This window comes from Bombus impatiens, unplaced genomic scaffold (assembly GCF_000188095.3).
Source record: "Bombus impatiens unplaced genomic scaffold, BIMP_2.2 scf_0815, whole genome shotgun sequence".
NCBI classification, from domain to species: domain Eukaryota; kingdom Metazoa; phylum Arthropoda; class Insecta; order Hymenoptera; family Apidae; genus Bombus; species Bombus impatiens.
In genome coordinates this window covers 377,701-398,409 of record NT_177234.1, presented here as the reverse complement: position 1 = coordinate 398,409, position 20,709 = coordinate 377,701, and the positions used below count along the sequence as shown (strand labels likewise).

The window sequence follows — 20,709 nt, the reverse complement described above, 5'->3', positions numbered from 1 at the left end:
GGATAATGCAGTATTCTACTCTACGTTAAAAAATTTAGTAAAATTAGAAAAATAAAATCTAATATATTCTATGTCTCGTTATAAAATTTATTACGATGGAATTGATAAAATGCGCATAAAATTTTACTTAGAACAATCAATCTCAGATTATTAATAATAATCTCATGTTTTATTATTATCTTTTTTACTTACACAATCCATCATTTTTTTTTTTTTTGCGTGTGATACAGTTTAAAGCAGATTTTAGCTAACCCTCGTTAGTCATTTCTGTCAACTTTATACGTCACGATAAACATAAAAAATTATATATTCTTACCTTCTTCATTTTTTAAAAATTCAATAGAGCTTCAAGAACCAAACGAATTTTCGGTCCAGTTCTTTTTTTCTGTTTTTCATGAAATTCTCTCTCGAAAAAAATGTGCACAGGAAAACTACTCGAGTACTTTCCTCGAGCCAGCAGATTTCAACGTAGTAACGCTGTTTGTATTCGTTTTCGATGCGCTTTTCTCTCGCAAATAATAGCCGCGGACTCGCAACACGAACGTCAATGGAAGTGATATCGAGGTATAAAATGATTCGATCATTGTACGTCACATTTCTCCGTTTCACGGTGAACATTGTGTCTTACCGTATTTGTCCTCAATTTTTGTAATATATTCGCGTGTTGATTGAAAATGAATGCCCGAAAGTTGATTAACTCTAAGAATTATCGAACTGATTATTATAAAACGATTGATTCATAATATTTTTATAGATGTATCAAAAATATAGTTTGTATCGTATTCTTTTGTAAATTTTGTGCACTTTGTACACATTTGCAGTGTTGTATTTTTCAATTTTCTCGCTTTATCAACATTTTTCTAATTTTTAAGTTAAAAATGCCGAACGCTTGATTTTCGATTATTGTCCTTTCGCCAATTTCAACAAAGTTTGCTCTACAAAGATTCTTTCGAGCAATAGACAAAGCTTGATTTTTAATAACGTTTCTATTACTCATACATATCAATATCTACGACGTATTGACGTAACATAAATTTTCTTCCATTCAACCAAACACAAATGAAATTGAATTTTCCCAATTTAATTCGGAGCTTTAAATTTTCACAAAGGATACTTTTCCCCACGAATCGCACAGAATTTTTCCACTCGGAAGTCTATAGATTTACGATTCCAGATCGATTTCATATTAAGAACCAACAAGAGAAACAATATTTTACGCTCGAAAGGAACGACAGAATGATCGATGTGAACAAATTTAACGATTAAATCGTAATTCGTTTTCCCGTCAGAGAATGTTCCGCCTACGCTGCAGGCTGATTGTAAAAGTCAAATTCTTCGATTCGAAAAATAACTATATTTTGCAGAAAGCTGTTCCGTAAACACGATCATCTGCCGACGTTGGCTACGATGAGAAAAAAACCAGATGAAAGTTTCTCGAAACGCCGCGCGATGCCAATGGAAAAAAAAATGAAAAACTATTGTGACAGTATTTGTTGAATCATGGTTTTATGTTGTCCTCTCGTCGCATATCCGTTTCACGAAACGACAATTGAAGTATTTATCGGCAAATCGTTCTTCCATATTACTTCTCGTCGTATTATTGATCTGCAGATTATTATGCATCGATGGGAAATTCGAAGGTGCAAAAATAAATGTAATTTATTAATTTTTACGGTCTTAGTAATTCTGTCGATGATCGTTTGAGAGTTCGATGATCGTTTGAGAGTAAAGTGGAACGAAAGAATCGGAAAATACGAGACATTTCGATTTATCGGAACAACTGGCAGGCTTTTTTGCTCGAGTATGGCAACGTAAAACGCGGAAAAATTTTTTCACGATCGAAAACCAGCTACAGTGTTTTATGGGCTTTTTTTCGGAGAGCGTGGAAATGGATGGAATCTGATGAACGTGAAATGAAAATTCTTTCGTGGGAGTATATTGGGAATCGAATTATAGCGTTTCCGAGCTTTGATAGCAACATGTTAGCTCTCGTATATATAAACAGCTTTGATTTTATATAAACTTTAAAATATCTGTGAAATATAATTAGATTATAAATTATAACAAAATATAATTGGGCTTTTGTCAATTAGAATTCCGTAAAACATTTCCAATCGTTTTCATCCATATTCCTTCATTTCCTTCTTTATACGTAGTTTATCTTAATGAGTTTCTCCGTGAGCACAACAGGAATAATAGGCGGAACCTATAAATCACCGATAATTCAAAAACACTTGTGGAGAACGTTTATACGTGAAAAAGGTATCGAAAAACTACATTCATATTCCCTTCGAAATCCACGAAAAGCTTCTGGGTCATCAGATATAAAAATCCATTAAACTTCCGTCGCAATATTGATTTAGTAAAAAAAAACCTAAATCCCTTGTAAATGTTGCGGATAAAATTGCAAAGTCTCCTATTTGCATATGGCAATACGTATTATATGCAGCTTTCAACAAATAAATGACTAGTCAATTTTTAATCTCGAGCAGCCAACTCGAGCATTGTCTTACCTAAATCCAATATTTCTCATATCTGAGGACTAGACAACAAAAGGATTGTTTAATTAGTAAAAGCTTTTATTGACAAGACCTGTCAACACTTAGAGCATTACCAAAAAAACTTGTCAAGAATTCTACCGGGTTAAATGAATATTATATATTGATGGAATAATGTACTAGGATCATCATGTTAGAATCATTATGTTTGAATCATACTAGAAAATAGAAATCTACCATAGAATTTATTTAAAAATGTAAAAAATCACCAACATAGATATTTTAGTTTAGATGTTTGCAATTTTTTTCTTCCACTAGCTTCGCTTACTCCCTTTTCTCATTATTACACTTACATTGGTTGTGGTTAGGAACAATAATGGCATTGCTCATGACATTAGTATATCCAGGCTAATTTAACGTAAAAGAAATTACTATCTAAATTCATGACATATTTATTCATAAATGCATCTTTTTTGTAAGAAGGAAATGCTTGTACATGTATAAAGTAGAGTATATATATATCGATATATTTACTCTTTTAATGAGTAACAATTTTTGGTTTCGTTTACGGATTCTTTACTCGTCTCCAATTTTCAGATATCCTGCCAAAACAAACTGACAAAAAGCTATCCGGATGGAGGGCGCGTTAAGTGACTCTGTTCAAAGTTCCGCTGGCGCAGCACGTGCGGAAGTTAGTCGCATCGTCAGTCACCTTTGGAATCGAATCCTTGTACTTATTTTTCCCTGTTCCCGTTTTTGCTCTCTTTTTTCCACGATTCCCTTCCACGTGACACAATTTCGAGAGAAGCTTTTTCATTCCTGACAGTTTCAACTGCTTTCCCGCTCTTTTCTCTTTTCTTTCATTTTGCCCCCTCTGAACTAGATACACGAAAGCTCCGATGATGAAATTTGATTTACGCTTAGATCGTTTGATAACTGCCTCTTCGTTTCGCGTCAAATATTAGCTCCATCTGGTATTCAAGCCTCGATTGATTTTTGGCAAACAAATCCACTTATTTTAATCAGGTAAATTTATATAATTATATACTTTGAACTAAAATTATAGGTGCAAAAGTGCAACATAATTTGTCAGGATATCTAAATTAAAGAAAAACTAAATAAAATTATTATAACTGACTACATGAAAAATATTATATAATAATATAACATATTATATTATTATACAAATTATGTTCACTACGGTATTCAATAAGCGAAAGACACTATTGAATAGGTAAATTTGCATAATGAATTTGTAAATAAAATTTCGCATAAACATTTTCAATTTAATCATCAGAATACTCACCAACTTAATTAGAGACCACATATACCAAAATTACCATATTTCTCTTTGATCTCTTTCATAATAGCCAATCGAATATTTCAACCCATGTTATATTATCATTATTTATTTTCGAATATCGATCCATTCCATCATTCCATTATCATCCAATTTTTGCCCAGTGCGTACACTTTAATAAACAAATTCCACGAAACCACCAAATTTTTATTGTTTACCTTGAAGACTGACTTATCAGTCTCTCCTTCCTCTTTTTCTTTTCTCTTTTCCAAACGAGAAACATTTCATGCATAGTTTATCCGCCAAAGGATATTACATTGGTTTTAATTAAATAGTCACAAAGGGAAAACGATTTCGGCCGATTCTTTATACGAGTGAAAGCTTGACCGGCCTCGCACGTTATCATTTAACAGAGGTTGCTTTCATCGCCATTCACCTGCTGCCAAATTTGACTTTCAAATTCGAACCGGAAACCTCGTTCACCGGGCTGTTCTTCCTTTATCCGATTGATGGAAATTCCTCTTTACAGTCTTACTATGGTACTCGTTGACGCGTAACGTACGATCCTCGAAAACTTGCCACGGCTTGTTCATGAAAACGAAAATTTCTGTTCCGAACAACGAGCAAAAACGAATAACGTTTGAAAATACAGAGTGTTCCGACATTTTCCAGTTAAACTTTGTCAGGATGTTTTATGGGTATAAATAAGAAAAAATTTTTATTCAAACATAGGCCATTGGAATTTTTGTTAAAGTAATTTATAATAAAGATTACAAAAAGTTGGTCACAACTGGACTGCGGATTTTTATGCATGTATGGGAAATTTAAAGTTGCAAGAATGTACGTAATATACAAAAATATAGAAATTATTCGAAGTGAAGTATCCGGCTGTTAAAACACGTAATGGGAGAAATAAACCTTCGTGTTAGTTCTGCTCTTTAATAAACGTTAATAAAAGTATGAAATTGCATACAAATTCGCAGTTTAGTTATGACCAAAATAAGCAAAAATATGTAAAGAAGACAATACATATTTATTTATTCAGATTCACGTCATTATGTAAATATCTGGTCAATTGTTTGTATAAAAAAAGAAAAGAATTTTAATCTCAATTTGCTCGAAACACACTCATTTTGGTATCTGAATTTAATTGAAATATCTCGAAGCACATATAAAACGAACTTTCAACCGAATTTTGTTTCATTTCAACAAGAATTGCAGCATCGTAATGACGAAGCGTAAATTCATACTTAAAAGTAGCCATACATCTATATCAGCGTTGAAATGTTCTACCATTTGAATATTAATTACGAATTTCGTGTACGTCTGACAACAAAATCGTATATTGTTCGTTTAATTCTGCATGGAGAGATTTGATTTTCCAGAAATTCTTGCTTACAATTTGTCACACCATACAAAAAGTGATTTATGTAACTGGAACAACTCGTATCTCTTTTCTGATTGCAATTAGAAAAAAAAAAAAAAAGAAATAGCAGAGATGGAAAATGAATGGTTCAAGGAAGAGTACATTTCCATAACCATATTTCTTCACAAGTGCTATATGAGGATGTATATGCGTTGCAAAGAAATTATGCGCATTTTTTCGGCAACACCGGGAAATAAATATAGTGGAATATTTCATCGTCAGTTCGTGTATTTCTATAATAAATCAAGTTTGCGCAATTTCACTCGAACAAACGAGATTCCATACGCTACGGCCAAGTATTATACATGCAAGTATACGCATTTAAATTGTCAGACGACGAAAAGAGTAGCCAAAAATAAATCCTTAATCTGCCTTAAATAGCTTCTCCCCTGTTTATTCACTTGCGCAGAACGATCTTTGATCACAGCACAACGTGCTCAACCCTTGCATAAGAACCTCTTGTATATTTTCAATTTCCTCTGCCCCCATTCCTTCCACCAATTCCTCTCCATTTCGTCTCACACCGCATCCAATAATACCTTCATTTTGTACTCGCGAACCTCGCCAGGCTACCAATGTCTTCGAGCACTTTATACGTTTCGTGGGATAATAATAAAGCCCGAATTCCGTTGATATTCAACATCCTATTTGCACCGTAAACGCAATGATAGATCCAAGATTCCAACAGGCATTAGTGCCATTTTTCTATCTATGGCGATCTTTGTCAGCCACAGATCTCGTCGATAAATTATTCTCGAAACGTATTCCGCGAACGTTCGGCGACTAACAATGGGATCACGTTCAATATAGGTACCATTGAATTCCAGTTAAATTTCAATACGATAGTTTCAATTCGTGACATTTTAACGATTAAACTGAAAATATTTATACGCATCGATCACACAGGAATCATCTTTGAAGAAATGAAAATACACTGTACTATAAGCATTAGGATACCTACTGATATTTCGTATAAATTAAATGCTATTCGCTGCTCTTATTCTTTAGCTTTTTCATTATGTATCAGTCGTTTCATTCGCAACATAGTATATGTGCTTTTTAATATGAAACATTAAACGAGGTAAAATTTTGTTAGGAGTTTTCCAAATAGTGTAAATCTCTCTCTAAAGAAAAAAAAAAAAACAGTACGTGTTCTAATACTTCATGGCCATGGTGTATCTTCGAATATAAAGTTCGTGCTTAGCAAATTCACAAAATGGATAATAAAGGATTTCTAAAGAATCCGTTTATAAAAAAGGATCCTATTTGTAAAAAAAAATGTATGAAATACATATTTATATCGATACCTCTCATAGTAAAAAATAGCAAAAGGTTTTTAAAGTATTTACGAGTAATTAAAAATTTGATAGATAAAATCAAACTTAGTTGCAACATACTCGATCCCACTGTTACCCATGGCACTTTCGTTTAACCCGCTCGTTCTACTCCATTTCTTTCTTTACCTTCCTTTTTCTTTCTTGTTTTTTTCCCTGTTTTTCTTCCCCCTTTTTGCTGTGATCCATAGACATAAATTCACCGGTAGGAAGAAGGAAAACGATATTAGCGCTCCTTCCGCTCTAGGGAATTCCGAGAAACCCTCGTTTTCTTCCTTTCTCTTTCCGTCACTCTAGACTTCAGCTGCCAGTTTCCAGCCTCCCTTCTGTTTCCTCGGCCTATAACACAACGCACAACCCTCGTTGCTATGGGAATACCCTGTTCTTCGCTATTGTTCGGCTTTAGACTAACGATGCGTGTGATTCTCCCTTTTTACATTATTCTTCATTTTCTTCTTCTACGTTTTGTTTCTTTCTAGTTTTCACATTACATCAAAGTTTCTGGATATGTTGTTTTTTGCTTGCTCGTGAATTATTTAAAGGGAAGGGATTGATTTTTCGTTTTAGCCTGACCTATAGGTCGGTCGGTTTTGTATGTAATTGATAGATGATTATTGATTTTTGGTTGCTATTAACTGTGTAAAATAATCAAACATCGTTAAATTTGTGGATCGTGCAATACAAGTTTGACTGTCTTATATTATATTTGTCTATATTATGTGAAATTACGTAATATATTTTATCAACTCTTGTTATTAGAGATAGAAGTATTTCAATTAAAGTTAGTTATTAGAAACTGATAGATTCGAACGAATTTCGAATTAATTTAGTTCGCTTAATATGTTTGTTCATCATATAGGTAAATTTATAGACGGATTATGGTTGATTATGTACAATATACTGATTATATATGCTATGCGGTCGTATTGGATATTTTATGATAGTAGCTATAAGATTTTAAAGTCAAAATGGGAGAAAGGAAGGAAATAAGAAATGGAAATTATGTTTTTAAGAGACTAAAATCAATAAAAATTATTTTCACTGAGGTAGTCAAAGTAAGTAGTAAAAACTATTTACTGTTATGAAACAAGTATATTTCAACATCTACCAAATCATTAATCGGGGCGTGACCTAAAATATTTCCACGATATCGTGGCTTCCACTTTTATTTATAGTCGTATTCAACATCTCGTAATAAATTTTATTGTCCATTCAATTAAAAATTAATTTACCAATATTGTAGGAAATGTCGTACAATTAAATGTCATAACCAGTGTATGTATGTTATTTGGAATGAAAATTCCAATACCTAAAATTTTTATCTATTTTTGTTTCGTCCAATTTTATTTATTGACAACGTTCCGTTATTTCACAAAGGATTTAAATATAATCAAAAATTGATTCACAAATTCCGTGAATAATACAATATAACTCATAACAATAGCTAGTACGTTTAATGAAAATTTGAATAATTAAATAACGAGCTTGCAAGGAACAGCATATTCATCTTTCACTTGTTACCTTATTTGCAAATTAATGTGTTTTATATTTATTTCAAACAATGAAAGGATAAAAAGTATAAAGATAAATCAAGCTTAAAGGGAACAACGTGACAAAGACCAGCGTCTAATCCGATACGGTCTTAATCTACTTAGAGTGCAGGTATCCTCAGAAAGGTGGATAGATTGTTTTGTTTCGCTAGAAAATTTGCAAATCCTTAATCTTAAAGAAAATCAATCACTTTATCTTATTAAACAAGAAATTCTTATTTTGTTACATAGAAATTTATTCTACTGTTCAAATATGAGGCCAATAAGGAAATAGGACATTTTTTCCTAAAAACATCTTAACATTAACGCCAATTAATTTACATTGAAAATGAACTATTTCATATTTCTCCTTTATTAAAATCGCATCAGAGAATTTTGTATATCGTATTTTTCATTGTACTCGTTTCGAACAATGGAAACGTCAATAACGCATCGAAATGAGAGGCTGAAAAGCATTTATCGCTTATTATTATGCTTTTTACATGTTTGAATTTTCTGGTGGTACTGTGACTTGGAAACAAGGCTACTCAAAGTAACTCATCACGATACTGATACATAAAGATATCTTTTAGTACTATATGGCGTGGCTGGATGTTGATATAGCGACGTATTACAGAGAAACGAGCGGATTTTCGTGGATTTTCAGTAGATTTTCGATAGAGTGAGCAGTAGTGCATACACGTAAATGAAAATTTATTGAGTGTACTGGAAGTGGAACACTGCCAGCTGATTGGTTAATCCGCTTCGTGTCAATTGACGTCACGGCGAATGGAATCACCTGAATATTCGCCGCCCGCTAAAATTTTTGGACAAATGTACCAGAGACAATAACATCCTATCGCAGCATTTTACTTTGGAAGCTTGTTAATATCCTAACAAAAGAAACAATAATTTTTTCATGTAAGAACATACTCACAGAAGACAATTTTTTTTTTAATAAATAATTACATTTCCTTCTATACAAATGTTATTATATAGTTATTAATTCGGAAAAAGTTCACTTTATTCTTTGTGGAAATTAATTTCCATTGTGTTTACTATAACATATTCACAACTAATTTTGTATTATGTATAATAAACAATTTGTAACAATACCAATCTGTAAATATTATAAAATGTATTAATGTACTTTCTGTTTACATCTAACATATATATGTAATAACTAGACTGCAGATTTTTATGTATTTAAGAGAAATTTGAAGATGGCAATGTTTAATAGGTAAAATAATATTCTACTTAAGTTCCATTTTTGAATTATATTCATATAAATATGAATTAGTGACGATTTAATAATAAAACAAATTTGCAAATTGTATAAGCAGATATTATACAAGTATGTTCATTAACTTTCATTTTAAATTATTTGTCTATATTCGCACCAACTTGTCAAGCTTAATTATCTTACGAGCAAGTCGACGAAATAATTCCTACATTAACAGAGATTTTGCGACAGAGTTGGCGTTCGTCGTCCATCAGAATTCCTTCGAATCCATGGATTTCATTGTTCTTCGCCTACACCTGCGAACGCTTATGCAATTGCGGCAAATTCATCTGGTCTTATTTCGTAACTATCTGAAACCTCACAGCACACGCGTCTAGCTAGTAAACAATTTAACGTACTTTGCTGGAATGTGCGGTAGAATGAAATTATACAACAACATGCTCCACGATTCTCGAAGGAGTTCCATTGAGAGTAACCGCGCGGACAGATTCATTTTCACGGTCATTTAGATCTCCTCTTAGAATACAATCAATCTTCTCTGAATAGTACTGTCACATACTAATATACAAGATACTTTATGTAAGATGATACACTTAAATGAAAAGGTATTCTACATCGAGCGGAAATTTCAATAAAATAGATAAGAATGTCCTATGGAAAAATGTTTTCGAGAAAAGAGTGTGAAATTCGAGTTCGTTGACTACATGAATCGAATAGGTGAATTTATTATTAGAGAATATTCGATAAAACACAGCGTGGTTATTGAGAAAAGATATCCTCAAAGGATTAATTCGGGAGGAAGTTTGATAATTCGAAGACAGAAGTCTGCTGGAATTACCTTGCTACTTTTTATGGTAATGACTCGATGAACAAAATGGTCGGCTGCTTGTGTCCTTATTTGTCGAAAATGATGGCTGGTCGTAAAAATAAAGTAGGCCGTAAAATAATTTCGAAAATGTTTTATTAGCTTTGTCCCTCGGATTTAAGAGCCACTTGTGGCTCACCAGCTTTGTCCACATCGACTATTGTTTCGATAGATATGATCAAAAATTCATAAAATGTTACGCAAAAGAAACGAAAACACTTGAACAAGAAATTTTCTAACAACATTGATGAATTGACAAGTTTGGCATCTCTAAAGCTTCATTTCTTAGATGATAAAATGCATGGAAATAATTCCAAAAATACAAAGATTCATAATGTCTCGTTGATAAACTTTTGTGGAGAGATTTACAAATATTCTTAAATTTCGAAATTGGGAGAAAACTTTGACGAAGGTAATTATCATGGCAGGAAAAATTTCAAATGAGATTGCAACATTCATATAAAATACTAGAACATAATTAATAATAAATAAATGTAAATGATTAATAAAATAGCACGATTCATAATTTTCCATTGAGGAAGCATCGAGGAAGTTTAATCTAATCTTTTTTTAAGAACAAACGAATCTGTACGAAACTCTTTTCTTCAAAGTTGCACGTTCAAGATACACTTTTTCCCGTAAAATAAAGCTCACTCACTCGGATGTTTTACTGTACGTTACCCAGTTTCTTGCGCGCGAAGGGGTTAATTTCATCTATTCGATCGTCAGACTGACCTCGAAAGAAACTCGCGAGGATCCGTCTGAAAATACCAGAAACTGCGTGCTGTTCTCGTTCTCTCTTGATCTATCTATCTCTGTAGATGAGTTTTTTCGAACGATGTTAGACGAGACACTTTCCAGATTACTTTCGAGGATGGATTTTATTAAGCCGTGGAGCTAGTCAGCGGAGATGCAAACAAGTCTTGCAATTTAGTAGAGAGAAAATATCCTGCTGTAACGGTTCCGTGGAAATATCGTTTATTTCTACAAAAATGCAATCACGTAGTGTCCGTCGCGTCGGGAAACAAATTTTCACTACCTCGAAGAAATAGATTCTCGTTTTCTGAGGTCACTTTTAGAAGCTTCCATGTTTAACATTTTTTGATCGTTAACCATACCAATCGTATAATTATAAGAAAAATCAAAGCTTCAAAGGTATGTCTTATTCTAACAGAAAAAGAATTAAGCACATAATTCTTGTAAAAAATACACACAGATATTCGACGTAAGAAAACATAGAGAAAACTTTTCTCTCGTTAATTCTGATAAAAGAAAAGTATAGTAATTCTAAAGTATTCTACGTATAAAATCTGATCGAAAACTAATTGACACCTCTCAGACTAGACAATATAATCAATGTTGGATGACGATAATACAATCAGTGTAGGATGACAGAATCATGACAAATTAGGCAATCGCTCGAGTTCATCACTTGTCGTTTATTTGTCAATTGAAAGAGATACGTGGTTTAAAAAATTGTAGCTCGACCGTAGCGATCGATCGTTCGATACCAAACAACGCGTTTGTGTAATGTTCAACGAATGGACGAGCATCAGCAGCAGAATTAATGTCGTGCCGTGAAATGTCGAATATATTCATCGTCTGACACGTGGACGTTCCACCAGCTGTTAATGCAAACCGCTATACGATGTCATATCACGGCCAAATTATTGCAATCCGTGTCGTGTTTATTAAAAAGCTGTTTACAGCTTCCTGCCTACCAGTTCATATAATTCGAGCAAAATTTCGCAAGTTGCGAATTAAAAATTTTTTAGTTGAATTATTGTATATAGACTAATGGATTTTTACACGATTATATAATTTTGGAAATATAATTAAAGAAGTGGAATTTCTATAAAAATTCTTTTGTGTATTAAATATCGTATGACAGTAAGTACCTTATTTTGCATATTTTTGTATATCTTCTTGTATCTTTATATTATCTGTATTTAGTAGAATTTTAGTGTTCGAAAGTTGTAATACATACGCTATGTAAGTCGCGGCTTTAACATTATCTTTAAAATAGGTGGGCAGATCGTTTTCATTATTACCTTTGTTTAATATTGCGTGTATTTACATCTTAATATTCATTTGCCAACATTTATTTATTTTATTAAATCTTCGAAAGGTTGACGTAATTCGGTACTTTTAAAAAGCCCCTACAAAGCTATGCAAAAGCTATTTAAAAAATCTTTCAAATCTGTGTCCGATCAGCCCACATCCTATAATCCCACGTCTGACTTAAATATCATCGACGTAAACATAGAAAATGAACGACGATATTGAACGATGCGAAATTTCGAGGTTCGTGCGCACGCTCGAGCGCATTCTTCCAACGAGATTGATTTTTAACTGATTTCAGACTAACTGAATTACGTTCACGCGTTAATTGCGTTTACCAAGGCCGGCGTAGGTTGGAATATGAAACGATGATCCGTAAAGGGAGCCGACCACGCGGATTCTCTTAAGGGAGAATCGTGAGTAGGGCAATTTTAAATCCGGCCGTATGCTAATTCGACCGGTCATCAACAAAGGGGGTGGGAAAAGGAAGCAGAATCTGAGGGGTAGATTAAAGCAGTTTCCTGAGTATAATTTGATAATTGGTTCTCGGGAATTTCAAATAAATTTTCGCAGTAGCGACTGACGCTTCTGGAAATTTCCAAACTCTGCAGGGTATAATGTAATAAATATTGTAAAACTGCGAGAATTATTTACATAGCACGGATTTCTGCAATCTGTTACCTGTCAAGAAATTATCACTACCTGTCATTAAATTATTATGTAGGAAAATTCGGATATCTTATAAGATAAATTTTGCAAATTAAACGTTACTGGAAAACTTTGCCCTGAAACATTGGTTTGAATAAGAAAGTTTGTAAAGGTGTTACACGGTCGGTTTACAAAAGAGGCATGTTGAATACTCTTAGTGGGATCTTGGATGGAATTATTGCAAGTTGTTGGCTGTATTATGATGTGAATTGGAAGTTTGGGATTACATTAGTGTTTCGTTCCATCTGTTGTTACTATTTAGTTTGCATTTCCTGTGTCTAAGATCATTTTTAACGACTACTAGCTTCTGAAACAAGTCGTTGTTTCAATGTAAAAGTTGATATCTCTTGTAAATGGGATCGTAGCTTAAATATATTCACAGGAATAAAAATTAAGCGGCAAGGATCCAAGTTTGAATTACTGAAGGTTGTGAATTATTTTAATTATAATCTTCTTTATAGACGAGAAGATGATCGTACGTATTAATTAATTTTACTTTTGAAATAATAAAGCTGCGGTACAGCTTTAAGAAAGGATAACAATTAATAATAATTTGTATACAGTTTATAGAACAGTTTATAGAATATTTGAATGTCCTAATAATATCTAGAATACTTTATTAAATAAATCACATTGTTCTTATTCATATTGTTCCTGTTGAAGTTCATATTATTTCAAACAATAAACTATAAGATAAGTAAAATGAGAGATGAAGCATTAGACAAATGCTATTACTAAAAAATGCTTAACCTTTATGTTGCCACGTAGAATAAATACATATAACATAATGAATTGCAGTATAATTTTGTATAATTAAAAAAAAATGTTTTCTACGTTTTATTAATTTGTATTTTTAACAATTTGAAGAATATGTTTAAAATTCGTACGAAAATTAAATCTAACTGTCTTCTGATTTATTTTACAAACTACTCTTTGTAAGAACAAACTAGCATCAAATTATTTTTATACTGTGTTTTACATATTTAATGTCTTGCCTGCCTGATACACTTTGAAAAGCAAAGTACTACAAACCCCTATATTACAAGCAAAACATCGTCTTTTGTCTTGTCTCGAGGACTATTTTTAACTGTGGCTCGAGAGCCAGTGATTTATAGCCAGCTTGGTAGGGTGCATCTTGTCTAGAAGTTATTCTACCTTCCTGCTCCAAAGTCTTTCCAGTACAACAGCCTCCGATGATGCTTTTTTTTATGCTGGAACGAATAAACCAATTTTTTCGATTGCTATCATTCACATTTCGCAAAGACGGGATAAACAGATTCTAATTTCAGTCTGTTTGAGTTTAACAAGTATGTTAGCAATTATCGTGGAACTTGTTTCAATCACAGAAACAACGAATCTTGCTTTATAATTATGATAATTAAGCTTATTTCGTTAAAAGCTCGTTGCAGATATTACACAATACTCTTTTAAAATAGGATGGGTTCCTTAGGTAAATTGTAGAGCACGTTGCAATATCAAACATAAAATTAGGAAATACAAAAGTATCTTACTTTTATTATTGATTCTTCGGACTATTTTGCATCGAATCCTATTCTTTATCGTCAGGAAATTTCTCAAGTTCCAGGGAAATGTAAAAAGGACAAAGGAAGATTTTTCAAAAATATTAAAGCTCTTTCTACCGCGTGAAACCAAAGCAAAATCTATGTATCGAATATTTTTATCATCGACAACACCTCGATTATTTTTAACAAAATTTTATCGTATTATTACAATTGTTAATAATAATTCAATTATTATACTACGTGTTCTTCATCAAATACATACATGAGAAAGGTTATACTACAGGAATTCGTATTGCAAATCCTTCAAACAAAAGGATCTCTCTGAAAAAAGTATTATTCTTAATAAAATATTTCCAACACTCTTATCCTAACGCAAATTTGAAACTCATGAATTTTTTATGGAACACTTTACACACCAAACAGATTGTGGCATTAATATGGAAAACCAGTGGCTGGCTAAAAAACTGAGAAAAGGATTGATGGAAGGATAACGCAAAGCAACGGATAACTTCGAGTTAGAAACTTTGACGTGGTTGAGAAATTCACATGGCACGGTGTCCGCTATATTTTCATAAATCCTTAAAGTTTTTTGGTTTGCAGTGGCGAGGGTAAACGAGACCAAGCATGCAGTGGAATTCGTATTCATTTCAAAGTTCCGTTGACCTTGGGTAGAAAGTCCCACGACGAAACCCCAAGGTTACATAAATCGTCCTTTCTCTTCACTCCATGAGAATATTATACGACACCCTTGCGTCACTGCTTGCTGAATTATGAACGTTCTGAGTAAATTATAAATTCGAAAGATTAATAGAGGGTTTGGCCTAAGGAGATTTACACTGCCGTGTCAGCCAGTTGTTATGAATCACTTGCTTTAATCCTTTCGAGGTCTTTGTTTAACAATATGATATTAAATTCTGTAATAGGTTGGTCTGCTTCTAAGTGTTACATTTTCAAGGATATTAAAGAAACGTTACTTACAGTGGTTAAAATACTCGAACATTTACCATAAGAAACTTTTATGTCTACCTATATCGTATACCTACACTACATAAAATATCTTGAAATTATCAAGAACACGACTATCGTGAGAAAATTGGTCTTTGAAGCCAATCTCAGAATGTGTATGGAAGTAGTAGTAGATTGCGTTTTATAATTTTGGGAGAAAGTTTGTCTTTGTATTATTTGATAAAAAACGATGGAGGGGAATGCACATTATGAGTCGTTTATTATGTTAGAATTAGGATCATCGATTATTTCTATTAGATTATCCTCAAACAAAATAGATAATATTCTTAACAATTGCGAAAATAAGAAGCTTTACATAAATCTGTGAAAAAGAGAGTTTGATAGAAATGTATGCAATTGAAGTACCATAACTGTATTATACAAAGGTAGCAATTTCTTAGCATTTTATTTACTAATACAAATACCATGTTATTCGTCCATTATCTGTGGCTGTTCCATCGATGGTAATGGAGCAGGTTTTCGAAACAAACAGGCTATTTATTTTAGAAAGTAGGTTTTCCAAATAAACAGGCTATTTATCGATGCGAGTGACGTGGTTTACGTGGGACACGAGGTGTCGTGGAGACTCATTACTTCTGTTCAACCATATGTCCATTGTAGGTTTCGAAGGACTTCGTGGAAAGAGGAGAAAAGAAACTATTTTTGTGTGTATGTATCTTTTGCAGGTCGGCCAGATCCTTGCCATGCGATGTCGTTGCAGAACCCCAGACTTCGACATTACAGGTCGAATCGTCAGACCAGATACAGAATTTAATACAGATTTGTTCTCGTTTTTGAGAATCGTTTTCTGACAGTTTTATTAATACGCTGATCGATACGAGGGCAGACACGCGCCTGTATTTTATATATTTCGCTCTTTCTCTATCTTTCTCTATCTTTCTCTTTCATTTCCTTTTCTTCTGTATAGTATTTTAATAATCGTGCACAGGATGCGGTACAGATAGAATGATTTTTTCCAGGTACAATTAAGGGGAAAATCCGTAAACTGTATTTTAGACGAAAGTTGTGTCTAACGTCTTAGACTTGCATCGCATAAAAATATGATTCAGTCTGACCTATGTTGTTATTTTCACTTAAAAAATTCATTTCAAAGATTATTCTTTCGTGAATGGTTCTGAGTAAAATGCACTTTGTCCGAGGCATGAAATCTTACAAATCGAAGGTTCTTAGCATTGAAAAATTCTCCTCCATATCAATGACAGTTTCGGCAATGAAATAAACGAAATTTTATAAATTATAGATTGTCTGATTTTTTTCTTCGACAAAGAAATTGTAAAATCGTAGGAAAGAAGTTGTAACTTGTCAATTTATTAATATTGTTACTGGTATCGCTAGTTGTTTAATATTATTTTATATAATTGTTCAAAAAAAAAGGAAAACTCGATAAAATATCGGTAGAATATTCTTGGGAATTGTATAAAATGCTTGAGAGAATATCCCGTTTGCATGGAGATCGTGCAACATTTTCTAAATCCGATAACGTACTTACTTTAGCGGGCTTATAGAATGCTCACAGAATGGTTATGGCAAGCTTTGGTGCAAGTTAAAAGAGAACAATAGCAAAATGTGCTCAACTCCAGAATTCTATAAAACAGAAAACTTTGACGTAAAAGCAATGTTTTCTTTGCTGTCCAAAGATTCTTTCAATTCCATTAAGCTAAGAGCGCAAATAGAAAAATTCAATCTCCGTCTCGAAATAGTTCAATATTCACTCGAACGTATTCATACGATAACAAACGTTCAAAATTACTAGAGTTCTTTTGTATAATTTTCCGATTAACGATATCAGTGACAATTCATGGATTATACATCTTTTTGTAACTCCATCAAAATTACCAGAAAATCAGATTACTTTCAACTATAATAACTTACTTGAAAAGCTACATTTTCTTTATTAGAAATCTTGTTGCTGTTACAAGAAGAGATTTATTAATACTAATCATTTGTAATCCGTGATTATTAAAATTTCATCAATAATATTAGTTCAATTGTATCTGCAAGAGGATCTAGAGAATAAAACAAATCTATGAAGGTATAAATTTCCATGTTACGAATTTCCTCTGCAAACGTCACATTAAATTAGAAGGATTACGATATCTCCAATGACTAAAGTACTTTCTATCAGTAATAATGAACTCCTCTTTTTATTTTCGATCATTTTGGTAACTTTTTAAGCCTTCAAATCTTCTTCTTACGATCACTGTAAACTTTCATAAATTAACTACGATATATAAATATAAGATAAAATAGATCATTGTAATATGATTTTTGAAATGAGTATATCTTTTTTTCTTAGTTAGAACTGCAAATTGAACCATACTCAGTAATCATTAGCTACTGTCTATTCTCGCCATTTTCAACACGATTTTCCTCGAAAACATATTACATATTTTCAACTTATTGTACTATTATGAATTGTTCTTTATCTGCTTAAAAATTTGTTCCACGACCTGTGCACGAACTAGATACAAGAGTACACATGTGCATAAAACGTCTACGATATATCTGGTTTCCGCTGCATCCACGCTTTTGGTATGACGCTGGCTGCGTGAACGCCAGCTCTGTAGTTACACATTTGCGTCATTGTACCTCCATATTGTTGGAGCGTTGCTCCATTTAGCGACCGTTTTCGTGGCACATCCGTAAACCGGGAGTATTTTTCAAAGGAAACGAGCAGGAGCGTGTCCCGCTGATTAAATCTGCTTTCAGACGCGCTCCTACTCGGATTTTTCGCTTTATGTTTATAACGTTGCTGTAAGTTACCACGTGACAAGTATCGTAGAAGTATTATTTGTTGATCAGTAAGTAAGAGTCGATCGAGCAGGAAGTTGATGGAGATTAAAGACGAATATTCTAATTTTAGGAATTTTCAGAATTGTAAATTTTCTGCGAAACGAATGATTATGTTTGTAGTTTATTTTAATTTGTTCGTTGCAATAATATTTTTATGTTTCTAAAATGAAAGACGGAAAAATTGCTTCAACTCCGTAGATCCATTTGAGTCTGTAAAGTTTAAAAAAGAAAAACGGATCTTCAGTTTTCCTATCCGTTTTCTGATATAACTTCTTTGAAAAACTTCGATGCAGGGATGTGAAAGTAAAAACTTCGCCTCTTGAAACGACCTCGTGTGTGTGCTGTTTCAAGAGCTTTTTTCACGAAGCTACAACAGTTGAAAGATCGATAATTTTTCGGACAAAATTTAATGGTTCCCCGATTTTGTGGTGTATCGTATTTTATTTAAAATGTTTGAAATTTAATTTACATAAAATCCGAATAATATTCTATCTTAAGATCGTATTCAACCCAAACAACTAATTACATTCAAAATGTAAAAAACGCAGACTGTTTCGTCAAATGCAGAAATTGAAATATACAAATGAAACATTAAATACGTTATCAACATTCTAAATTTCTACCGTTCGAATCATTAGTCTAAAAATCAATGAAAAAAATTCCAATATCAAGGAAAAGACAAAAGGAACCCTTATCGATGTAAATTCCATCAACCTTCTGCGAGAACTTTCAGTAGTATCGTGAACGCAGTAGCTTGCTCGAAAAGTGAACTCGATTACGCTTCATCTTCGTTTCGTTCTCCTTTTCTGGTCGATAGAGACAGCGTCTCGCGACTTTTCAAGCATGAAAATGATCCTAGAAAGATCCACGTAGAGGGTAGCGAAGAAAACCACGATCTCGATCGAGTGTCACTTCACAAACGCTCTGTTGGCATGGCCTGGATTCACGTAAAACTCTATCGTTGAAACGTTGCACCCTTTCACATTCAGTTAATTCCGCCTACTCCCGACGAAATATCAGCGCTTATACGTGACATTTCGATTTCAGGACCATGACAGCGATCTGTTTCGTGTGTAACCTACCGATCCTGAGCCATCAGGTTGGTCTGGTATGGCAAGGAGGGAACGGCTGGGACGATCTAGTGCGGGAACAGGTGGAGGAATCTACTTTGAGGCAACGTCTTGGTGGGTATTCGTCCCGCTGTCACAAGTCATCTTAAGTTAATGTTCTCTTAAGTAACGTATTACGTTTGTTATTTTCGAAGATGGATTTATGGATTTTTTGTTTTTGAAAAGTAATTTCATTCCTTAAAATTCCTTAAAATAAAAACGTGAGAAATCTATAACATTAAAACCCGCCGTTTGCGTCGTTAGATCCAAAAAATTCTCTATAAACTTTGCATCACAATTCTTTCTTTCCCTAAAAAAAAAAAAAGAACATACATTCATCATCGTACTTTCAAAAAAAAAAAAATAAACATAAAATACAAATACCTTATATATTTATTTGTCATCGTTCAGGAACCGGGAGACGCGACTCAGCGACACAGATCACGTCCATATCGCCGCCGAATGAGCCACAGGAATCCTCCACGACGAATCAGCGTCGTCGAAGATCCAGCTTGGCGCAGTTGACGGACATTTTGCGGGAATGGAGCGGCGGTGGCGCTTCCGCAAAGAGCGAACGTGGAAATAAATTGTATCGTCGCGAAACATTGGCCGATATCGCGAAATCTTTGCCGTGGTCCAGGCAGACGACCACGGATGCAAGCCATTTGGAAAGACTGCGCAAGAGACGCGAAAGCTCAGTCGATAGCGGGATTAGAAGCCAGGCGTCGACGAAATCGAGGAAAGATTCGACGATCAGCGAACTTAAGAACGATATTGCCAGGCTCTGGGGGAAGAAAGAGACTCCACAGGCGCAACCACCTCCTACGGTTATTTCGCCTACTTATCGAGGTTAGTTGGACGAATGTTCCGTAATATTCACTTTACCATACCGACCAAGTCTCGAGTCCTTATATTTCGAGTCCTATTATTAGATCGTAGATTGTTAAACGTTTATAGAAAATTTGGAGATGTAAAATTTACAATGCATATAATACGCAGAAATATATCAAATATTTCAAATGGAATACTTATTATAACGTTTAGCGGATAAGACAAATTTTTACCTAGTTTCCATGTAATTATATTCAGAAAAATTTGAATGTTCATGAATATCCGCAATGTAGTAACTACGAAAACCACGGATTTTTCGTGAAATTAATTTTGTTTGTTCCTTTGTTTATTTTTATCGTGTAACTTTAATTCTGATCGAGCGATATTTCTGAATTTCGTATTCTATTGAATTCGAAAGAGCGAGATCCCAATCTGTTTTATAACGCCATATAGGTTCGACAGA

General features: G+C 33.4%; 1 protein-coding gene across 13 annotated transcripts in view; it reads left to right on the top strand.

The window, feature by feature from the left end:
• The window catches only part of LOC100740471, a 157,160-nt gene that overhangs the window by 86,324 nt on the left and 50,127 nt on the right, over positions 1-20,709 (top strand). For 8 of the 13 annotated variants that reach the window (XM_033323146.1, XM_033323143.1, XM_033323145.1 and 5 more), the window contains 3 exons: positions 16,179-16,236; positions 19,354-19,490; positions 19,827-20,264. In XM_033323146.1, coding sequence (XP_033179037.1) covers positions 16,179-16,236; positions 19,354-19,490; positions 19,827-20,264 — 633 coding nt within the window. The remainder of the gene's footprint in view (positions 1-16,178; positions 16,237-19,353; positions 19,491-19,826; positions 20,265-20,709) is intronic. The other 5 variants (XM_003492669.3, XM_012390561.3, XM_012390559.3 and 2 more) reach the window with 1 other exon arrangement.